This window comes from Sarcophilus harrisii, chromosome 6 (genome assembly GCF_902635505.1).
Source record: "Sarcophilus harrisii chromosome 6, mSarHar1.11, whole genome shotgun sequence".
In the NCBI taxonomy this organism is placed as follows: domain Eukaryota; kingdom Metazoa; phylum Chordata; class Mammalia; order Dasyuromorphia; family Dasyuridae; genus Sarcophilus; species Sarcophilus harrisii.
The window spans coordinates 191,642,782-191,666,923 of record NC_045431.1 but is presented as its reverse complement, the minus strand read 5'-3'; the positions used below and the strand labels follow the sequence as shown (position 1 = coordinate 191,666,923).

The 24,142-nt window shown below is 33.4% G+C and overlaps 1 protein-coding gene across 1 annotated transcript in view; it reads right to left on the bottom strand.

Moving 5' to 3' along the window:
- Positions 1-24,142, bottom strand: part of ATRN (attractin) — a 222,722-nt gene that overhangs the window by 74,877 nt on the left and 123,703 nt on the right. Inside the window, exons 21-25 of the mRNA XM_031943544.1 lie at positions 22,732-22,825; positions 18,941-18,993; positions 17,944-18,038; positions 17,378-17,456; positions 14,571-14,728 (exon numbers count right to left, since the gene is read on the bottom strand). Coding sequence (XP_031799404.1) covers positions 14,571-14,728; positions 17,378-17,456; positions 17,944-18,038; positions 18,941-18,993; positions 22,732-22,825 — 479 coding nt within the window. The remainder of the gene's footprint in view (positions 1-14,570; positions 14,729-17,377; positions 17,457-17,943; positions 18,039-18,940; positions 18,994-22,731; positions 22,826-24,142) is intronic.

The window sequence follows — 24,142 nt, the reverse complement described above, 5'->3', positions numbered from 1 at the left end:
GCAAGACACAATGCATCACATACTACATATATCCTTGTTTTCAAGTCTCAAGAAGCAGCATCTTGTAAAATAATCTCCAAAGAGGAAAGCATTACCAATAGTTGGGAAAAAAAAAAAAAAACACCAAGAATCTTCAGAGAAGATGATGCTATTTTTTTTGTTTTAAAGAATGTCTTAATAATTCTGTTTTTAGTCTTACCATCTCCAATAGGAGATATCAATTTGTCCTCTCTTGTCTCATGTATGGGAATAATTATTTTCACTGTAAACAGAATAAGGTCGATTAAAATAGGATCACAAATACCTATATTTTCATGAGAGAAAGTAGATGTAAATTCTAGTCACCCATTTAAAGAAAATGGAGCAAGTAAAGTTACAACCCAGAAAAATGAAATGAAAGACAAATAAAACATTTTAGAGAGCTCTTTATACAAGGGAGCCTGAGAAGTAAAATGCTTTGACGATAGTTCTAATAATCTGCTGTCCCACAGAAATCAAAACATAGTCCATGGGTTCCCTTCCTTGCTACATTTCTACACAGGCCAGAAAGTGGTTTGGGGAATGAAGAACAATTTTAATATGTTAATCTACTTAAAACTGAATTGAGGAATATTTGCTGAGAAAGGATGTGGAGGGAAGAAAGTTAAATCCTGTGACTATGCCTTCCACAGTCATTTATGTATCACCTGATTTGGTTGTGATATGTTTGGAAGAATGGTATCTTTGCCCTAGGACAGATAGCTGAGGGCTGATGACATGGCAAGAATCTGCATGTGCTAGATCACTATTCTAGATTCCATAAAGCAGTTCTGGGCACTGAGGGAACAGCAAACATGGAATCAAAAGATGTGGGTGCTCAACTCTGGGCTCTCTTACTTGTGAGCTCTTGGATCTTAAGCAAGTCACAACTTTTTAGGTCCTGTTTCAACAACTTTACTTGCATAAGAGGTTGACCTCTAAAATATTCTGAGTACTGGATCTACTATCCCTGTTAACTCTTATGTAACAGATTCTGTTAATGTTGGGGTAAATGAAACATAGCTGACTCAGAATTACTGCTGGAGAGATCACCAGGTACTTAATCACCAGGTACTTATTGAATATCTAAATATTAATAGATATACTTGAGGAATATAAGAAAGTAATAAATTCTCAAATATGCATTCAGGGAGCTTATGATCTAACTGGGGAGTCAAAATTTCTTATATGTGTTATGAGTTATATGTGGACACAGTGGGTCAGAAAAGGGAGATTAAGTAGAAGTTGAAACAGACAGAGTGGAATAGGGGGAAAGGCCCCTGGATTTGGATGCAGAAGTCCTGGTTCTATCACTTATTAGATAAATGTCCTTAAGTAAGTTCACCTCACAGAGTCTCACTTTCTTTGTTTGTGAATGTAACTACTTCACAGTAGCAGTGATTTCATCAGTATGGATCTCTATCAATTAAAGAAATTCTAACCCATCCATATCTTATAAAAGAATCTGCATAAATGGTTAAAGTAAACAACAACTACCACAACAACCCCAAACTCTAATTCCATAAACACTGATAAGAACCTTTCATTTCCTTCTACTTCTCAGGCAGTGTGTGAGCCACCTTGAGTTTAGCTCGTCTACTTCTCAGAAGAATGAAGAAGATGCACACATGGGCTGTTGTTGTCAGGCACATACTTTTAGCTCTCCCAGCATACCAAAATATGTAATATGTCAAGTTATTAAGTCACCAGCATTTATCACATACCTCCTATGGTTTGGGCATTGTGCTAAAAACTGGGAATACAAAAAAAGGCCAATAAATGTTCCTTACTTTTCTCTTCATCATTATAAACTTGGATTACCAAATGCTATTTCTATAACAATTTGAGACAAAATACAATAAACAAAGAGTTCCTTCACTGTATCCTAAAGCTTTCTATAATAAAATGTTAGCTACAGGATGATTTCAGAGAGGCCTGGAGGGACTTACATGAACTGATGCTGGTGAAGTGAGTAGAACCAGGAGAACATTGTACACAGCAACAAGACTGAATGAAGATGAACAATTCTGATGGATATAGCTCTTTTCAACAATGGTGATTTAGGCCAATTCCAACAGAGTTATAATAGAGAGAGTTATCTAGATCCAGAAAGAGAACTATGGGAACTGAATGTGGATCACAACATAAAATTGTCATCTTTTGTGCTGTTGTTTGCTTGCTTGCTTTTTTTTCCCTTTTTGATCTGATTTTTCTTGTGCAGCATGAAGAATGTGGAAATATGTTTAGAATTGCCCATGTTGAATATATATTGGATTACTTGCTGTCTTAGACAGGGTAAGGGAAGGGAGGGAGAAAAATTTGGAACACAAGATTTTGCAAGGGTGAATATTGAAAACTATCTTTATATGTATTTTGAAAATAAAAACCTATTATTAAAAAATAAAATGTTAGATAATCATAGTATTGTCATCATTGTCCATTATAGTCATAATTCAAAAAAAAGAGGAAAACTCTCTGGAAAATTTTTTCTATGTGATTCAGCAGTGCTCAAAAGAATAGATGTAAAATGTCAACCAGTGTGTGAAAGGATAATACAAATCATGAAAAAGAAGATAAGTGCCTATTAAAATAATTTTTCTACCAGGAACAATTAATAACTTTAGCAAAGTTGCAGGATATAAAATAAACCCATATAAATCTACAGCATTTCTATATTACCAACAAAGTCCAGCAGCAAGAGTTAAAGAAATCCCATTTAAAATAACTGTGGATAATATAAAATAGTTGGGAGTGTAGCTGCTAAAACAAAGCCTGGAACTATTTGAATACAATTAAAAAACATTTTTCACACAAATAAAGTTAGACCTAAACAATTAAAAGAGTATATAAGAGTATATTAAGTGCTCATGGGTAGGCTGAACTAATATAAAAATATGACAATTCTACCTAAATTAATCTTCTTAGTCAGTGCTGTACCAATCAAGCTGCCAAAAAATTACTTTATAGAGCCAGAAAAAATACTAACAAAATTCATCTGGAAGAACAAAAGGTCAAAGAATTAATGGAAAAAAAAAAAGGAAAAAAGCAAAGGAAGGTGGCTTAGCTGTACCAGACCTAAAATATATTATAAAACAGTGGTTATCAAAACCATTTAACACTGGTTAAGAAATAGAGTACTGGATCAGCAAGAAATAGGTTAGGTTCACAAGTCACAATAATTAATGACTATAGTAATCTAGTACTTAATAAACCCAAAGATTCCAATTTCTAGGATAAGAACTCACTATTTGACAAAAATTTCTGGGAAAACTAGAAAATAGTATGGCAGAAACTAGGCATTAACCAACATTTAATACCCTTATACCAAGATAATACAGAAATAAGTTGATGATTTAAGTAGAAAGGGGAACAAGGAATAGTTCACCTCTCAGATCTATGGAGAAGGAAGGAATTTATGGTCAAAGAAGAACTAGAGAACATTATGAAATGCAAAGTGGATAATCTTGATTATATTAAATTTAAAAGTTTTTATAGTCAAGATTACAAGGGAAGCAGAAAACTGGGGTAAAATTTACATCCAATGTTTCTAATAAAGGTCTTATTTCTAAAACATAGAGAATTGACTCAAATTTATAACAATAGAAGTCATTTCCTAATTGAAAATGATCAAAGGATATAAACAATTTTCAGATGAAGAAATTAAAGCCATTTCTAGTTACATGAAAAAGTGCTCTATTAATAATCATTATTGATTAGAGAAATACAAATTAAGACAATTCTGAAGTATTACTTCACACCTCTCAGATTGACTAAGATGACAGGAAAAGATAAGGATAAATATTGTAGGGGAGGTGGGAAAACTGAGACACATACTTTGTTGGTGGAGTTGTGAACTAATCTAACCACTCTGGAGAGCAATTTGAAATTATGTCCTTTTATTCAGCAGTATTTCTATGGGGTCTATAACTTGAAGAGATCATTAAAGAGAGAAAAGGACCGACATGCAAAAATGTTTGTAGCAGCCCTTTTTGTAATGACAAGGAACTGGAAATTGAGTGGATCTCCATCAGTTCAAGAATAGCTGATTAAGCTATGGTATAGGAATGTATGGAATATTATTGTTCTATAAAAAATGATGAGCAGGCTGATTTCAGAAAAACCTGAAAAGCCTTCTCACCCTAATGCTAAGTGAAATGAGTGGAACCAAGAGAACATTATACACAGCAGCAAAAATAATTATGTGATGATTAATTGTGATGGATTTGGCTCTTTTCAACAATGAGGTACTTTCCCAGGCAATTCCAACAGAGTTATGATGAAAAGAGCCATCTGCATCCAGAGGGAAGACTATGGAAGACTGAATGTGGATCATAGCATAATATTTTCACCTTTGTTGTTGTTGTTTGTTTGATTGTTCTTTCCCCTCTCATTTTTTCCCTGTTTCACCTGGTTTTTCTTGTGCAGCATGATAAATGTGGAAATGTTTAGAAGAACTGCACATGTTTAACCTGTACTGGTTAAACTTGCTATCTAGTGGAGAGGGGTGGAGGGAAGGAGGGAGAAAAATTTGGAACACGAGATTTTGCAGGAATGAATGTTGAAAACTATCTTTGCATATATTTTGAAAAATAAAAGCTATTATTTTTTAAAAAACAAAATAACTCTTGAGGTTTCACTATTTACTCCATATACAAAAATATTTATTTGGATATGTTTTGGCATATGGATGTAATGGAATTTGAAGGCACTTATAATGACAAGAAATAACCAATATAAAGAATTCAGAAAAATTTGAGAAGACATGTATGAACCAATTAAGGGCAAAGTAAGCAAAAAAGAACTATTTACACAAAGAACATATAGTATAAAGTAAAACAATAATGAAAAGTATTATTAAAAGAAATCCATTAAAAGAACTTTTGAAAAGTTAATACATTCTACACTCTTCATTTATGAGAAAAAGACCACTGACCAGTAAACTGACATTAGGAATGTATTCAAAGGACATTTCCATGGTCTGGCAAAGTCAACAAATCTTCTACATAAATAGTAAGGAACAATGAGAAATTATGTTGCTACAGAAAACCCAGAACACCAAGGAAAGAACCTCAAGTGCCTCCTGAATCCTCAGAGAGATATTTTGTTTAGTATAGTTTTAAGGGTTATTTTTCTTGATCCTAATTCTGGAAAACTTTAAATTTGAAGTCTGGATTTGAGGTCCAGCCTGGACCTACATATGTAACCACTGGCAAGTCACAATAGTCACTTTTACCCTGAGTTTCCCCATCTGTAAAATCAGGATAAAAACATTTGCTCTGGGTTACATTAGAAAAGTTTTGTAAATGGTAAAATGCTATATATCCATTTCTTACATTCATCTAGTAGAAACAACTATCATATGAAGCAAATATTTTCACCCATAAGAGAATGCTCTCTAAACATTAATCCCAATAATTCCAAGAAATGTCTTGAAATTTGAGTCTTTAGTTTGAATGGATTTTTTAGTAAATAAAATCTATGCTCCACTGGCCTAAAATACAGAAAATTTCATGGATTAGGTTTTAATATTAGTTCCACATTTAGAAAGCAATTTCTATTAGTGAGATAATAATTCCATTTCATTTATTTAACATACTTCCTGAACTACTTTCTGTCTAACCAAGTAAGTCTACCTGTCCCTATTAGTCTACCTTTTAGTCTAGAGCCAGACATATATAAATATGTCTATAGAAATAAGGAGCAAGTATGAAAACAGCTTCGGTCCTTTGACTCTCAAGGATCAAGTCTGAGTTGCTTACAAGAGATGAAGCATATGTTTTTATCAGTCTTTCAAAAATATATAGTTGAACCATACTATTTTTACTTGGTTAAAAAGTTAAAGAGCAAAAATACTAAAATCAGTAGATGCTAGAATAAGCTTCAAATTCCTTCTTCCAAGCAGGTATTCAATTGAACTATTTCCAATTATAAAAAACAATGTGGGGTTTTGGCCCAAAGGCACTCATTAAGAATTATCATTTTAAAAATGTGAGTGTTTATACACATTTTCAAAGTGGAGCACTAGCTGCACATCCAATACTATTTTTATTTTTAATAAATGAGAGTGCAAGGCACAAAAGGCTTTAGTTTGTATTTAAAGAAATGAAATCTGACTAAACAACTTGACACCATTTTGCTATAAATTTCTCACCATCTTCATTGGGTTAATTTATAGGACTACTTACTTCTAAGGCCTAAGGAACTGACCTCACATGAAAAAAGATAATTATCTATCTACATACAGATAGATCTATGAATGAAATAATGCACAAAGATCACAGCACCTCTTTATCATGCCTTTTTGAGTGCTGTTCACACTTGCATAATTATCACTAGCAGTAAATTGGTTTCTATTCTGAGCACTTTATACCATACAAATCCTAAAAATCAAGATCTAATGGGGTGCAAAGGGAATAAATACTGACTTCACTTCTTAAGTCACGCACACATACAATGGTAATGCTACCCCATCTAGGAAAATTGCCCAAGCATAATTACAACAGTTGTACAGAGTATAAAACTGCACTTGCAACAAGACTTACCTGATTTTTCAAAAGAAGCTTGGCAAACTAAATGGTTAGGATATCATAGTTTATTTTCTAATATGCTCCCTCCCGTATGTTGTTTTCCTAAGTGATTCTTATTCTGAATAGCGATCCAACCCAGACACTGAGAAATTAAAGAAAAAAAGTATCTCCCTCCAAAATGTAGCTTTGATTCTTACATTCAAAATGATTATTTTCCAAAAGTGTGTATGGGAGGGGGTTGGGAGAGAGAAACACCCTACACCAATATACTCTCTAAAACCACTTCAGTTACTTTTAAGAGGTGGAGCAACAGAGTATGAGAAAAAAAAAAAAAAAAACCAGAAGTCAGCACTGGCAAAAGCACAGCTATCTCTAGTACAAAAGCCCATTTATATGCACAGCCTCCTCTTTCCAAAGGGGAAAAAATCCAGTAGTACAAGGCAAAATTTTTCACAAGAATCTCAAAAATAATGATCACTTTTCAGTAATAATTAATGAAGTCTAAAGTTCAATTTGATGATTATTTTAAGAGAGATATTAGATACCTCTGGTGAAAAAGAACCAACAATAAAGCTATAAATTGGTGAAACTATTCTGGAAAGCAGTTTGGAACTTTACCCAAAATGTCATTAAACTGTGTATTCCCTTTGATCTAGTAATACCACTACTAGGGCTATAACCCAAAGAGATCAAAGAAAGGGTAAGAGGACCCATGTACATACAAAGATTTATAGCAGCTCTTTTTATGGTAGTAAAGAACTGGAAACCATGGGGTGTCTACCAATTTGGGAAGAGATGAACAAGGTCAACTTGTTTATGGTAATGAAATATTCTTACCCCTTAAGAAATGAAAAAAGGATAGTTTCAGACAAACCAGGGAAGACTCAAGAACCGATGCAAAAGGAAATGAGTAGGATCCAAAGAAAAATAATACAATAACAAGTTTTGCAAAGAAAAATAATTGAAAGAATTAAGAACTCTGATCACCAAAGTGATTATGATTTCAAAAGTAATGATACAACATGCTTCTCACCTTCTAATAGTGAGGTGATAAATTTAGGGTAGAGAACGAAACATTTTTCAAACTAAGTTAACTTGGGGATTGCTTTTGAACATGCATATTTGATACAAAGATTTTGTTTTCCTTTCATTTTTTCCCAATTTGGAGTAGTGACTGAGAAAGGAAAAGGTGGGGCATGCAATGGGGTTACAAAAATTTCTTTTAAAGAAAAATAAAAAAAAAGGATCACTCAAGGTTTTGTTTTGTTTTTTCCTTAATGCACAGAAGAGAACACAAGAGAGGTGAGTAGAGAACACAGATAAGAAAAATTTTGAAAATAACATCTTAAATGTTGTACACTTAAAGGAATTCTGGATTCTGGTCAAAACAGAAATGATTGCTATTTACATTTAATCTGAGTCACAGATCAATCAAAGACCCAAAGACCAAATGGGGCTTGGTCTGGGATTTGTTGCCCAATCAATGAGAATCAGATTGATTTTGATTTAAGGTCCTTAAGAAATCTAGAGGTTCAAAAGAGAAGGAAAAAATGCTTTTAAGAGCATCTGTAGGTAAAGGTCTGATACTCTATGTGGATACAGGGAGAAAAGGAAAAAAGACAGGAGGGAAGGAAGGAAAGGAGAGAGGGACAGAGAGAGAGAGCAAGGAATCTCCTTTTTCACCTCCGAGAGACTTATATTGAATGTAAACAGTAATCATTTCTGCTTTGATCAGAAACCTTGAGGGTCTTTTTCCCCTCCTAGAGTCACTTATTCGATTTTTTTTGGGGGGGGGGCAGGGGAAGAAACAACTAATTGAAAAAGGAGCTTCTTGCCTTCACTACTACCTAGCTTTAATCACTGAATGAATGAATGCAACTTTAATCAAACTGAGACCTGTGGAAAACTTTAGCTTAGAAAGGCTAACGAAAGCCTTAGAAAGTCTCTCATTTCATCGAGAGCCATCTTCAATCATCCTTGTCCTAGCGACTGGACCCTTAGTTAGACTGGTACCCTTTTCTAGCACTCCCTCACTTAAATCCAATTCACTTGCATGTCATGGCATCCCCTCCCTGACACCATGGTCCTCTCAAGAAGGACAAACAACAACACTTAAAGGGAGAAGCAAGAAGTACCTGGAGCAGATATAGCTACACATGCAGTCCTCTTTTTTCTTTTCTGCTTTGTATATGAACATTTCCATCTTATTTGGTATATATATAAAACTAAGAAGAATTTCTGGTTCTGATAGATTCAAGGGAGAATTCTATCAAATTCTTAAAGAACAATTAACATCAACACTAAACTAATTATTCTCAAAAATTAAGATATGAAACCCTAGAACAGGCTTTTTTAATGAGACAAATAACATAGTCCTAATAGCTAAACAGGGCGGGGGGGTGGGGAAGCAAAGAACTATAGGCCAATATCATTTATGAATATCAATTCAACATTTTAAAGTAAAATGTCAAACAGACTAAAGCAATCAATTTAAGAAGTCAATCATTATGATCATATTGGATTTATATTAGGAATGTAAGGATGGCATAACATTAGGAAAATAATAACATAATTAATCACATTAGAAATAAAAACACTCAAAACAACACTTTTGTCTTCATATTTTAAAAGAGCTTTGACAAAGTACAGTATCCATTTATGCCCTTTCTCCTCAAAATGCTTTCTATAAAGTATAGGCATAAATGGATCTTTATAATTTAAAAAAGTATCTAAAATCAAAAGTATGAATCTTTTAAAATTGCCATACCCCAGTTTCCCCAATAAATATGAAAAAAGCAAGGATATTCATTCTCCCCATTATTATTTAATACAATTCCAGAAATGCTAACAGTAGCAGTAAGACAAGAAAAATTAAATCTGTTAATGACAAGCAAAGAGTTAAAATGATCCTATTTGATGATGACATGGTAAATTTACTTCAAAAATGCCAAGGAACCAGCAAAGATACTAAATGAGACAATAGCTTTGGCAAAAAGCATTGCTGTGTAATAAATACCAAAATTCAAGAGACAATAATAGGAATGAAAATCCCATTCAAAAGAAATGCAACATATATAAGATATTTGGGGTATCAGCCTAGGAGAATACACATAATTCTTGTATAAATTCAATTATGAATTATTCCTTAGAAAAATAAATAACTTAAATAGCTGTACTATACGAATATTCAGTGCTCATGGCTATGTTGTACTAATGTAATAAAAATAGCAACACTATCAATAGTTAATTGGCAAGTTTAGTATAATATTCTAACTCTTAGGAGGCTCCTTTACACTTCTCTTTAGTCCCAACATGTCTTTAACTTTCTTGTCTGAAACATTCATTCTCCACCTGAGCTAACTTAAGTTGTCTGCTACTTTTCCTTTTTCTTGTACCAGTAGGCTTCTCCACAAACTGTCAGCCACACTTTCCTGCCACAGCACTCTTGAATATCTTCCAGAGGTTTCCTTAACACATATCAAATCTAAATACCTCTTAGTCTATGCTGTTCTCTGTTCTACTTTCAATACTTCTATTCTACCAACCAGTCCTCTTTTTTCTATTAAGGCATTGAGAAAAATTCTATAAACTACACTAGGAATAAAATAATGACTGAACTAGGAAGGTCTGACAATACCTGAGAATCGGGTACAAAAAAAAAAAAAAAAAAAAAACCAGGAATCATCCCACACTATCTTTCCTTGCTCTTGGGTGTGGAATATCATAGTTTAACTTTTGTCATAATCCCTTCCTGGTCCCTAGTAACAGCTATTATGGGTCCTTTTTAAACCTAGAAGTAGAGCTAATTTCAGGCAGTAAATCCCATTACATTGGAAATAGCTATGCAATCCAGATAGGTCTAGAAATTCTGAAATTTTTCCTGAGCTCTTCCACAATTTATTCCCCTTCTACAGTAAAGCACTCAGAATTGTACAAGATTCTCTGATAAGACAAAATCAGAATAACACACATAATTTATTTGAATCTATCACAAGAATCCTGGAAGGAACAGAAAAGGTCAGAAACTGAGGAAGAAAAAGGAGGAAAGTTTACAGAGCAAGTGGCCAAGGAAAGTTTACAGAGCAAGTGGCCCTCAAAAGAAAGTAGAATTGGAGCTATCTCAAGAAGCCATTTGAGAACAGGCCTGAAGGATGGACTGTGGGTTTTGATAATGATCAGAAAGGGATATTTTGTTTCTGAAATTAACAATGATTGTGACTGGAAGCAGAGAATAGACCAATATACTCTTTTTAGGACCAATGATAAATTTGGCTTAATTACAGTTATCAAACTAGAAAGTCACAATGTCAAAAGTGTGGAAGGTAAATGTTTGGTGACACTGCACCTGTTTTCTTCCTTTAGGGCTCCTTATTATTGTTGTTATTATTTACTGGGCAGCTAGGAGATGGAGGAAAGTACTTATCTCCTCCATTTCCTAGCTACCCAGTAAATAATAATAACAATAATAAAAGTAGTAAGTCCAAATAAGGAGCCCTAAAGGAAGAAAACAAAACTATGTAGAAACAAGATGAATTGAATATTCCCATCATTTTATCTGCTTCCAGTTCTTCTAAAACTATTTTCAGTGATGCTACTAATAGCTCAGTAGAATGGGAACTGGCTTTATAGTCAGAAAACCTGGGTTCGAATCCTGCCTCTGTCATTTACTTCCTAGGTGAGCTTAGATAAGTCACTTAACCTAGGCAGTGAGGGAAGACTAGGGATGCTTCCTCATCTACAAAATAACAAGAGGTGAACTAGCGGGCTTGTAGCTGAGGCTACAGAATCGAAAATAAAGGAATTTCAAGGAGTTTCTGCTGTAAAGTATATAACAATATGAAGGTCACTCTGAGTTCTTGAAGGCTCTATAAGCACAATCCAAGCAATATCAGGTCTAACTATGCTTGGAAAGCATTTGAGAACTGGCCTGAAGGATGGACTGTGGGTTTTGATAATGATCAGAAAGGGATATTTTATTTATGAAATTAACAATGATTGTGACTGGAAGCAGAGAATAGACCAATATACTCTTTTTAAGACCAATGATAAATTTGGTTTAATTACAGTTATCACACTAGAAAGTCACAGTGTCAAAAGTGTGGAAGGTAAATGTTTGGTGACACTGCACCTGGTAAGGACTCCTGCCAGGGAGCGAAGAGTTCTGAGGATGAAAAAGTTGATGGTTTGTAATCTGAATGCTATTACCATTCAGTGCTTGTTCTGAAACAGCCCCAGAGAGGTGCCAGAGAGGTCATGTCATGATTATTGATCCTAGATCTTCTGATTCATGGATAGTTCAATACTCTCTATATTAAGATATATCTCTTCTGTAGATGTTTTTCCAAAAGTTAAAAGAAGACTAAATCATCTTGAAGAAGGCTTTTCTTTGAGGTAAGATAAGATGGAAAAAATACCTTTTACATTCTAGAGCACAATATGAACTGCAAAATATAGTCATTTTTTTCTCACAACTTTAAACATTTTATTATTTATTTTGGGGCAGTCTTTTCTTTTTAAATTTTGAGTCGTAAATCTTTCCCTTTCCCCACCACTGAGAAGTCAAGCAATACGATATTACCAATTATACCTGAGAAATAACAAAAATTTTTTTCCATATTAGCCATATTTCCTTTTTAAGAAAATTTTAATTGAAGCTTTTTCCTTTTTTATCATATAATCTTTTTTTAAATTTTATTTTTTATTATATCTTTTTATTTATAAGACATATGCAGGGGAATTTTTCAGTATTGACCCTTACAAAACCTTCTGTTCTAACCTTTCCCCTCCTTCCTCCATCCTCTCCCCTAAATGGCAGGTAGTTCAATACATGTTAAATACAATATATGTATACATATTTATGCAGTTATTTTTATGCACAAGAAAAATGGATTTAGAAATATATATTAGCCATATTAAAAAAAAACTAATAAAACTAAAGTGAGAAAATACTACTTTTTTGTTACATATGGGTTCTTTTTCTTTGATCTCTTTGGGATATAGACCTAGCAGTAGTATTATTGGGTTAAAGAATGTATACAGTTAAAAAGCTCTTTGAGCATACTTCCAAATTGTTCTCCATAGTGAACCAGTATACTATCCCACCAACAGTTCATTAGTGTTAACAATTTTTCCCTCATCTTCTTCAACATGTCATTTCTGATAGATATGAGATGGTAACTCAGAATTTGTTTTAATTTGCACTTCTTTAATCAATCGATTTGGAACATTTTTTCATATAACTATAGATAATTCTGATTTCTTCTTTTGGAAATTCTCCATTTATAACTTTTGACTATCATTTGGGAAATGGCTCTTAATTTTATAAATTTGACTCAGTTCTATACTCAGTATATATTTAAGAAATGGATCTTTTATCAGAGAAATCTGCTGTAAAATTTTTTGCTATTATTTGTTTGTAGTACCTTTTGTAGTTTCCCTGCTTGTCTCTTTTAATCAGGTCTATTTTTTGCTTTTGTTTTATCTGAGATCCTGATTGTCATCCTTGCCTTTTTTACTTCATCTTAAGTGTAACAGATTCTGCTCCAGCACTCATTAAACTTGCAGCAATAAAGTTACCAATGAAAATGTTACTTGTCTCCAGAACAATTCAATCACAACTCATTTTTAGTCACTACTCAATTTGATGTATTCTCATTTTCTCTCCCAGTTTTGTATTGCTCTCTTTTATCTCCTCTGTCAATCTTGTTTGATCTTAGGTTCTTCAAAAAACATAAAAATGTTCAACCTTGTGCAAGTCAGGGAGGAATTTCATCAGAGCACTCAGACTCTTTGTGTCTGAAATATTTCCTCCTCCTGCATGGTTATGATAAAAAAAAAATCCTACCTAAGCAAAAAATGCAAGAGTATTGAGTCAACTTTTCACCACTAGTAAGTGTACAAGAGGTTTCAAATTCAAATCTCTGACTCCAAATGTAAAGCAATTTCTTCCCACTAAGCCATGGAATCCTGATACTTAACAACAATATGAGGCCACTCTGAGTTCTTGAAAGCTCTACAAGCATAATCCAAGCAATATCAGGTCCTACTATGCTTGGAAAGCCTTTGAGAATAGGCCTGAAGGATGGACTCTGGGTTTGTCAACTGTGCACCAGCTATATTCATTATCATTAGAAGACTGGCTGTCAGTTACTTAAAATTTTGTAGCAATCTCAAATTATACAGACCACCTATATCAAGGAAGTCATGAATTATTCCAAGTGTCAGAAAAATAACTAATTTTTTTGGCTGATGGTACATACAGTACTATATATATTTATCCTAAATCCTTCACTAGAGGTCTACTCCAACTGTGCAATAATTCTAAGAAATGTCATCTCACCCTATCTTACTATTCCTTTTACTATTCAGGGCACTAAAAGAAATAATTTAATTCAATTCTATAAACAATTTACAAGTATGTAATATGATAGTCACTGTTTCACAAAATTTGCAGACAATACTATGAGGTGACCAATTTAGATCCTTTTTGCTTAATGAAAAACAAAACGAACACAAGAGAAAAAATGGAATATATTTCTCTACTCGTATTAAGATGATTTACTAATATACATCCACTTAAAAATTTGGTCAGGCAGAGAATCATTGTAAGCAAAGAAGAATTACAAAAATGCATTTTCTTTTAATACATCTAAATAGACCATAGCTTTTATTATTAATACAAAACAAAATAGTAAGCCCAGTCTGAATTATAGAATATTAAAATAAAATGCTTAATTATCTTTCAGTTCATAGCAATCTTAGGTTAACATACCTAGAGCATTTAGAATCTGTTATTAATATCTCTGAGATTGATATGGTTAATAGTATGTACCAAAGTATAATCAATTAAATCAATTAAAAATAGGTCATTCTATTAAGTGACTCAAACCAATGCCCTCACTTTACTTTTTGTTAGACTATTTGCCCAGAATACACTTACCCCACAAACATTACAAAAGTAAACTAGACTTTCCCAAATTAAACTGTTCAAATTAGCTAAATGTGTCTTGATGACCAAACTGTTACCTGAATTTTGATGGGCCAAGTAAAATTGCTGACATAAACAAAGAAAGTGATATTTGGGTGGCTGCGGAAATCAAATTTCTCATTGGAGAAGCTATCTTTGTACTCTTTAATGTTGGTTTTTGAAACAACAGCCATCTCTTCTCCAGCTTGTGTCCCAGCTGTTGGGGTAAGAAAGGAGATTAAGTACATTTGCAGACTATAGTGTATAGTTTACCAAATATTATCCTCAAATATATAAGCTTGTCTACTACTTCCTAATTATATTCTGAAAAATAACCCAAATAACAAATCTTTATTGTAGTGACATTGTAGTGACACATATATTTCTTTAAAATTAAAAAGCATTTTATGTTCTTTACCACAGAAATAAAAAATTAAATACTATTAAATTGAGACACCACTACTATTTTTTTTTGCTATTAAATTGAGACAATTATGTCAAATTGTCTACTTTCAACTTATTTTACTCTCAACCATTGAAAAAAATTCTTTAAAAAATATATACTAGATTTTTGAGTCCATCTGTATCCCTCAAACTAACAATTATAAAGAACATAGGGATAGAAAAGTGCTTAAAGTTTATGTGTATTACTTGCCATCTAGAGGAGAGGGTGACGGGAAGGAAGGGAAAAAAATTTGGAACAAAAGGTATTACAAAGATGAACATTAAAACTTATCTATGCATGTTTTAAAAATTAAAAGTTTTAATAAATTTTTTTTTAAGTTTATGTGCAAAAACATCCCAGGTTGATGAAAATCTATTTCCAAGACCTTCCCTCACAAATTTCAACTAAATCCCACAGTAATTAAACCCTCTTAGGACACAAAAGTTGGAAGGAATCTCAGAGATCATCTTGTTTGACGACCTCTCATTTTAGAGGAGGAAATGTATGTATGCATATGTAGGTCTATATAATATATATAAGTATGTATCTTTTTCTTGTCTGTACGTTGCCTACATTTCCCCTGTATTCTTCTTCTCCTGTTTTCCACAAAGCCATCTCTTATAACAAAAAAGGAAAGACAAAAATGGAGAAAAAAATTTTAGGATAACCATTCAAGGTATTAAAACCAAACCAAAATAAAACAAAAAACCCTGACACTGTATGTAATATTCCACACTCTTCAAAGGGATGGAAGAAGGGATGTTTTCATATCTCTTCTTGCTAAGCTTGTTTTTTATAATTTTGCAATATTTACTTTCAATTATTTTGTGGATTTTTTTTTCCCTATTTATGTTCTTTGGATCATTTTTCTGTATCTGTTTACTTCACTTTGTATCAGTTCATGTCTTTCCATGCTTCTCTGTATTCATCTTTAAAGAGTATCAGAATATTCTATTACACTCATGAACCATAATTTGCTTTACCAATCCCTAATCCACTAGCATCTATTTTATTTCAAATTCTCTGGTATCACAAAAAGTGCTGCTATTAATATTTTGGTGTATACAAAGACTTTTTGTCTTTAACCTCCTTGTGGTTTATGTCTACCAGTAGAATCTCTAATTAAAGGGTATGGACATTTTAGTTACCACTTTATCGACATATTTTCAAACAGTTTTCCAGAATAGGTGTATTGCTACTTTACAGTAATAAAGCAAAGACTCAAAGAAAATGAGGGATTCACCCCATACTAAATTAGCAGAACCAGAATGGATTTAAAAAATTGCAAGTCCTGAGTCCACAATCTTCTTTTTACTATACCACTGGAGTCGTGGTGATTAGTAATTTGGTCATTCCTTTCCTCAGTAATCACTCAGTCCTCAGGCCTTAAAGCCTTTTCAACTTCTTTTTCAAAGGTAAATAAGCCCAAGTACTCACAGCTTTTTTCTTAGGTACCTTTCACCTTTCTACTGCCCCCTAAGCTCTCCAAAACTGCTACACAATTTTCTATAAGAATTATTTTCTATTATCATTGGGTGATTAAGACTATATGGAATGGTCACAGATAAGATTTTGGATACCAGCAGTATGCTGTACGGGTTTTGTCTGGTTCACATACATTTTTCTGCACAGAAAAACCATATACCTGCTAGGTATTAAAAGTAAACCATTCTTTGTTACATATAAAAATTGCATTTTCTTAGTATTTTGTAAGTCTGATTCTCCATTCTCCCAATTAGGGTATTAGTCTGAAGCTGACCCCTTCAAACTTCCTTGCTTTTAGAATCCTATGTCCCCATTTTGTCTGAATGAGTAAGTCTCATCCTCTCAAGCAATGTCAGCAAACATTAATGCATGGTCAGAATGTGCTAGCCACATAATTCTGGATCCATCTGCTTAAATATGATGCATGCCAATAAGCCATTAATCCAATTTCTCACCCTAAGCAGCCATCATAGGAGACAGCAATTTAGGGGAAAACCTCAAGCTCTGCAGTGTGTGGAAAGAAAAAATTACTGAGCAAGAATATGGGATCCAATAATAAAGATATTTCCATACTGATTTAAGGCTTGCAAAGTACTTTCCTCACAATAACCCAGCAGGATAGGTAGCTCAAGTATTATTAGCTTGCCCATTTTACAGACGAGAAAACAGTGATTTGTGTGCAAAAATGGTGATTTATAGCCACAAAGTTAGTAATTAGTAATTCCAGAAACTGAACTTGGAGTCTCAACTCCTAAATCCAGTACTCTTTCTAGCATCCTGTCTTTTCTGTCTTATTCCTTTTATCTTATCACTTTACAGCCTTAAAAACATCTTCACAACTGGGCACATGAATATAAAAACTAGATCTAAGCCATTTACAGGTTGTAAAGTCAAATATATTCTAGTTCTTTGTAGTGAACCAGGAGTTTTACTTACCTGTAAAGCTTGTTGCCCAAGTAATGTTGAGGTTGAAGTTTTTTGAGGCATTGATAAACATATCCAAGTCCCTGTTTTGCTGATTGAAAAAAGAAAATTCTGTTACTAAGTAATATTAGAAAAATTCTAAGATTTTACAGGAAAGGCATAAGTAAATTTCATCACTATCAAACTTTCCCAATTACAGATGAACAGTAAAATTACATTTTATTAGTGTTTCATGAGAAACCCAAAACTTTTGAGTAGAACAAATGTTGACAAGGGTTCCCCAGATGATTTTCCTTTAAGGTGAGCTACAAATACAAAATAAAATTCAATTTCCCTGCCCATAAAGATATGAAGGACTTATTGCTCCATAAAATGCATACATGGTTGGAGAAAGCATTTTTAAAAAAAAGATCCAGGTGATGACAGAAACAGTACCTCTATCCAGAATCCTCTTTTTTAAATGAATGGAAGAAAAATAACCCTGAAAACCATTACATAGCACTGCCTCTACTATTGACCTCATACAAACAAGAATCATCACAAAAACCCAGAGAAACATTAAGTCATCTTAATCATACTTCTTCAGGTGTAGCCACAAAATTGATAGCTGTATAATAACGGTCATCCTCTTGGGAGAGACTAAAGGTGAACTGATAGTCAATAAGAAGTGTATCTGTGGGGAAAAAAATTTATACAGTTTCAGAAAAACAAAGAAACCTACAGGAATAACAAATTGCAAAGTAAGTCAACTAGCTAACATTTAAAGGAAAACAATATAGACAAAATGATCCTTATGTAATAATGACAGGGAGGCCTAGTTACCGTTTCTTGATTCAGCTCACTTCTGATTCTAAACAGCCAGAAAGAATTCCTTAGCTCATCCCCATCCAAGAATTAGGCTATTAGCCAAAGGCCCTCTTAAAAGGAAGCTCTGTTGTCCTAATATTAACTCCTTACTCATATGGCCCTTGCTCTGTTTTGTGACTTCAGTTATGGATTTTGAGTTTCCATTTATGGAAGGTTTCTTCCAATGTTGATCTCTTAATTAGTTCCCTACACTACCTTTCTGCCTTCTGAATGTTATGGACTAAGCCTCTCTAAATTCCCAGAGGATTTCAGTCCTCATTTCCAATTTAAATAATTCTTCCTATTGTCAATGCCATTCCTCATCCCAAGTCTTGTTTTTTGTTTTATAGAAATTCATACAGGCTCTAAACTTCTGCCTCATTATTTAGTACAGTCCAATTGTGTTCTATGTATTGTATATTTACAAAGACAATTTGAAGTAATCTTAAGTGTGGTGTTTTTTTACATCTAAATGCTTAGTTTGGTTTCTGAACTTGTCCCCCAAAGTTCCTTCAACAAGCAAAATTACAAAAAAAAAAAAAGACTCCATTATCCTTCAAACCAAGACAACCATCAAGAAGCCAAAAGCCCTTATCCTCAGATTTGGTTAGAACAAGACCCTTGTTCTGCTGACTTCTAAAAGAGGTGCCTGCTCAACTCTCAAGCACATGCAATAGTACCACCCACCTATCCTGTTCCCAGACCAGGAAGAAAAGTAAAAATACTTACAGTAACATGTTCCTTTGAGAGGATTCCCTTGGTAGCGATTTTCTACTTCACATCTAGAAAAAAAAATTGTAAAATTTATTATTTTTCCTCTTTGATGGAAGTTGTTTTAATAATATTTGTAGATTTAAAATCAAATGGGCTCAGAATTCAAATCTCATCCACATCAAACAACTAAAAAATGTTTTTTCAAGGCAATAGTCACTTTTTTCATTTATGTTCCACTTTTTCCCACTCAACAATATTCTATTTTTCCAACCACATGCAAAGATAGCCCTCAACATTCATTTTTGTAAGATCATGAACTCTCTCTCTCTCTCCACCTTTGTCCCTCTCCCCAAGAAAGCAAGCAATCTGACACAAGCCACACTCATTTTAAACATGCTTCCACAGCAGTCCAACCATGACAGAACAACCAGAACAAAAGAGAAAAACCACAAGTAAGAGAAAGCAAACAAACAAAAAAAGTGAAATAGGATGCTTCAATCCCCATTCAGTCTCCATAGTTCTCTCTCTGGATGTGGATGATATTTTCTATCCCAAGTCTATTGGAATTGTCTTGGATCACTGTATTGCTGAGAAAAGGCAAGTCCATCATAGTTGATCATCACACAATCCTGTTATAACTATGTACAATGCTGTCCTGGTCCTACCCATTCCACTCAGCATTAGTTCATGCAAGTTCCTCTGATGACTTCTGTGAAATCAGTCTGATCATCATTTCCCACAGAACAATAATAGTACATTCGTATACCACAATTTATTCAGACATTCCCTCACCTCCAATTCTTTGCCAACACAAAAAAAGAACTTATGTCCTACACACCAAATTACAATCATTCTGCTGTTTCTTGCCTCTTTCTATAACTATCCCTATACCAACCACTCCAGACAAACATTTATTCTTTGAGAAAATGCTTAGCAGGATACTATTAAAAAAAAAAAAAAAAAAAAACCAAACCCCAAACTTATACATTAAACAAACACTGAAAAAACAAAGCAGCCTAATGCAAATTGAATAAAAGAGAAATTTAAATTACAAATGAACTTCACTACTGCCTTTAAAGTCATTTTTTGCCTTTTGGGAAATCTATATCAACTCCAAAGTAGATTATCATATAGTGAAAATACTTTCCAACTTACCATTTCTAAATTACTTTCCATGTTCCCTAAATAGTTTGCTCCCTTTTCCATAAACGTCAAAGAAAAAAAATAATTGTACAGTTTATTTCAGCTCAAACAAACCTGTTTCCCTTTTGAAAAATAACGTGAGTACTTAAGGAGCATCATATTCAATAAAGGTCTTAATTTCAACTAGTCTACTACAAATCACTAATTTTCATTTAAAACTGGTCATGGTGGCAAACCTAGCAGTCTATATAACATATCTAGGAGGGTCCAAATAAGCATATTCTCCATTCTTTCACTACTGTCATCTCAGAGAACATCAAAGTTATGGGTTCTTAAGCAAGAACCAGAGTACACTGTGGTACCTATAACTTTGAGGGGTAGAGATGAGGACAGCTGATCTGTCTTGAAAAAGTGATCTTGTTCCCCTTTTAAAGAGGATGCAGCATGAAGATGATAGGACTACGTAAAGAACCTCTTGGGAAGGAAATTTTTAATTCTTACACATTTAGTAAAACAAGCCTCAACATTTTATTACTCTGTATCCAAACCTGTAGAAGAGATACATAGTAGATTTTATTATATCATCTCTTTATTTTAAAGTCTTGGCTTCAAAAGCCAAAATGCAATTCACCAGTAATTTTCTCTTAAAAAATTATTAGCAACAAAAGGCATTTAGTAAACACCAAAGTCAAATTAATCCATTCTGCTATAATACAGATCTTCAGCCTAATAAATGGAACTGAAGTCAATTATGGTGACAGTTTTATTATCTGTGAAATAATAGCAAGTTCAACTGATACATGCTCACTAGATATTATGGTAGCCATAAATTTTCTTTCCATCCTTGAGTCCCTTATTGCAAAGAAAAGGAAGAAAAAAAAATTGCTGAATGAGATTTTTCTTTAAAGCAGTTCTTCCCCAAGTATTATGCTATCTAGGCATTCCAACAAAGATATCAAATATTTCTTCTTTGACCCATTTTTCCAAAGCTTCCATTAAGAATAATATTCTTATCTAGTTTTTCCAACTCTAGGAAATGAGAACTGTGGCAAGGAGAAACATTTTAAACAAACATTACTTTTTGTTTATCTGTTTGGTTCAATTGGAGCATCCTGACTAGCTAAAAATAAGCATGGGATTGTACAGCACACAAATAAGTTAATTTCATTAAGCAAGAGTCAGTGAACACCAAATTTTAATGGATTGTGATTTCTGGTTTTTAAAAAAAGGTCATTTTTATATGGAAGAGTGAAGAAAATAGATATTTTGTGTCCTGAAGAACAACCATGGTAGCCAGTTACTTGATCACTTTCCAGTTTTTTAAATATAGATTTTGAATTATCTTAATCATATAAGAATTTTGCATTTAATGCTCTTTCCTTATGAATAAGCCCCAGGAAATAGACTCTCATGATCTGGAATATATGGCAGTAGGAGTAAAAGGGAAAAAAGGGAGTGAATACTTTACTCCTAGCTAAGGCTCATAGAGATGGTGGCAGAAGAAGAAGGAAGGACAGATAAAACATGATAAATCTTTGAGCCCAAGAAATCAAGTAAGCTCAGGGATCAATAGGGTCAGAGGTTCTACATCAAAAACTAGATTTTGGTTATCAGCAAAGTTTGAAGCTTAGTAAAAAGGAAGTCCAAGCCCCAAAGTTCTCAAACTTGTTGGTCTTAGGATATTTTTACACTGAGGTTCACTGAGGATCACACCTCCCTAAAGTGGTTTTATTCATATGAGTTAAATTTATCAATATTTACCATAGTAGGAATTAAAATGTCTTAGGATTATTATGAAAATAGTTTTGACCTCACGAATTGCTGAAAGGGTCTTAGAGACCCTCTAAGGTCCCCAATCATTTTTTGAGAATTCTGTCATAAGCCAAAAGGGAATTCAGCTCCCCTTTCCCTCCCTAAATCAATTTTAAGGTAGAATCAAGTACAGAGAAATCTTAGTTACTCAAAAGGACTAATGGACTAGGATGAATCTCACTGCTATATTTTGAAGGCAACCATTCCCTTTCTTTCCTTAAATAAGAGAATTAGACAATTCAATCAGGATAGGGGTGACAGTCAAAAGAAAGATTTTCTAGATATAAAGTTTATAATCTATGGATTGCTTAGGGTTAATATTACACACCTTGTGACACTCTCCACCAGAATTCAGTATCTTCAGCTAAAGCTGAGAACTATAGATAGATAAATAGATAGATAGATGGATAGATAGATAGACAGTATATATAAGTGAAACTTCAAATCAATCAATTTGTTGTGAAAGACTGTTGGACTTGGGAGCTAATGTTGTGTCACTTAATATCCATTTGACCGTGAGCAAATAATTTAACCTGTTTGGGCCTTAGTTTCTCACTTGTAAAATGTGAAGACTAAATTAGATGGTTGCTCTGATCTTTTCCAACTCTACATTTATGATCCTATGACTAATCTTTGGTCAGTTTTGAACAAATATGGTAAAAAAAGGTAAACTGTAATGGGGACTTTGATCATTGTATTAACAGATCTCTGCTTTGTCTCCCTATTATTAGCAAAGATCACTTAGATTTAGCTGGCTATAAATGCAGAATTGCTGTAATTACATTTGTTAAAAATCAGTTTCCCCACCAGGACTCAAAATTCAATATGTAGTACAAATAGATGATACTCACAATTGGCATTCATCTCCTTTGATTCCTTTGGTGGTACAGAAACACTTGCCTGAATTTGTATTACAGAGGGAGGCATGACCATTGCACTTGCATGCTGTGAAAATGAAAGAAAACACAACTTACATGTGGTTAAAAAAAATTAGTTTCCATTCTGCCAATAAAACCACTTTAACAGGAAAATGGAAGAGAAGAAACAGGGATAGCAATTAGGGGATGGAAAGTTTTCAGTTAATAAATTCACCACAAATGTCAAGCATTGAAGGTACTGAAATAAGTTGAGAGTTGAAGATTGATGCTAGTCATTCTCATGAAGTAATATTAACTTTATTAGCTTTTCTTTAAGTATGGCTACCATCCCAAGCTTCTAACTCTTATTATTCTTTCAGTGCTTTTTCAATTCCTTCATTTATTGATCCTCTATTTATTTTATTATAAACTTTAAATGTAAATATTTTAATATATAAAGAACAGAAAAAAGAGAACTGCATATTAAACTGAGCTTCTGTTATATGGGTTTTTTAAGTATAAATTAAATTTAACACGATTATACAAAACTGCTTCTATGTGTTCTTCTGAATTTTCTTCTATGTCTTTTTAAATATTTCATTGACCCTTTCTTTCCTCCCTATTTTTCATCATTATCTCTTTTTCCTCCTGCAACATTTGTCCCTCTCCCAAAGAAAAGTCCTCCCTCTTGTAACAAATAAAAGAGTTAAGCAAAACATGTTTGCAATCCAGCAAGATCTAAAAACATTTCATTCAGTATTCTTAGTATATCTGCCAAGAGGAATAGCAAGCAGACTTCACTATCAGTTCTCTGGAGTAATGACTGATCACTCATAGTTTTTCTTTCTTTCAAGACTATTTCCTTTATGTTACACTAGTCTTTGTATAAAATGTTCCCTTGGTTTTGTACACGTCAATCTGTATTAGTTCATACAAGTCCTCCAAGATTTCTCTGAAATTATCTCATTTACTTTCTTTTTATGACTCCATTACACATTCAAACATATACTTGATCTCTATTTCTTTAGTGGCTCAATAAGGTTCAACTATATTCCTTTAAAGAGTACAAAAGGCTTTGAGATGACTGACTTCTAATATGCTATCGGGGCATTCTACTTACCTCCCAAAAGTAATGGTCTCTTTCAACAACTTTGCATGCTGTAAGAAGCTGACTACTCCTGGTTTTGGCAAAATGTGAAACAAGAGTACTATTTACTACTAAGAAACATCTGGCTGCAGTGTAACTGTGTTAATTCTGGAGAAAAACTCAAGATAAAAACAAAAATATTCAATTGAAGAAATATTCCCCAGTCTTTAGAACTGACGTGGGAAGAATATTTAAGGTCTGCTTAGAAATATCTTAGCAAATTTAGCAATTTGATTCTCTCTAGAGACTTCTAGAAGC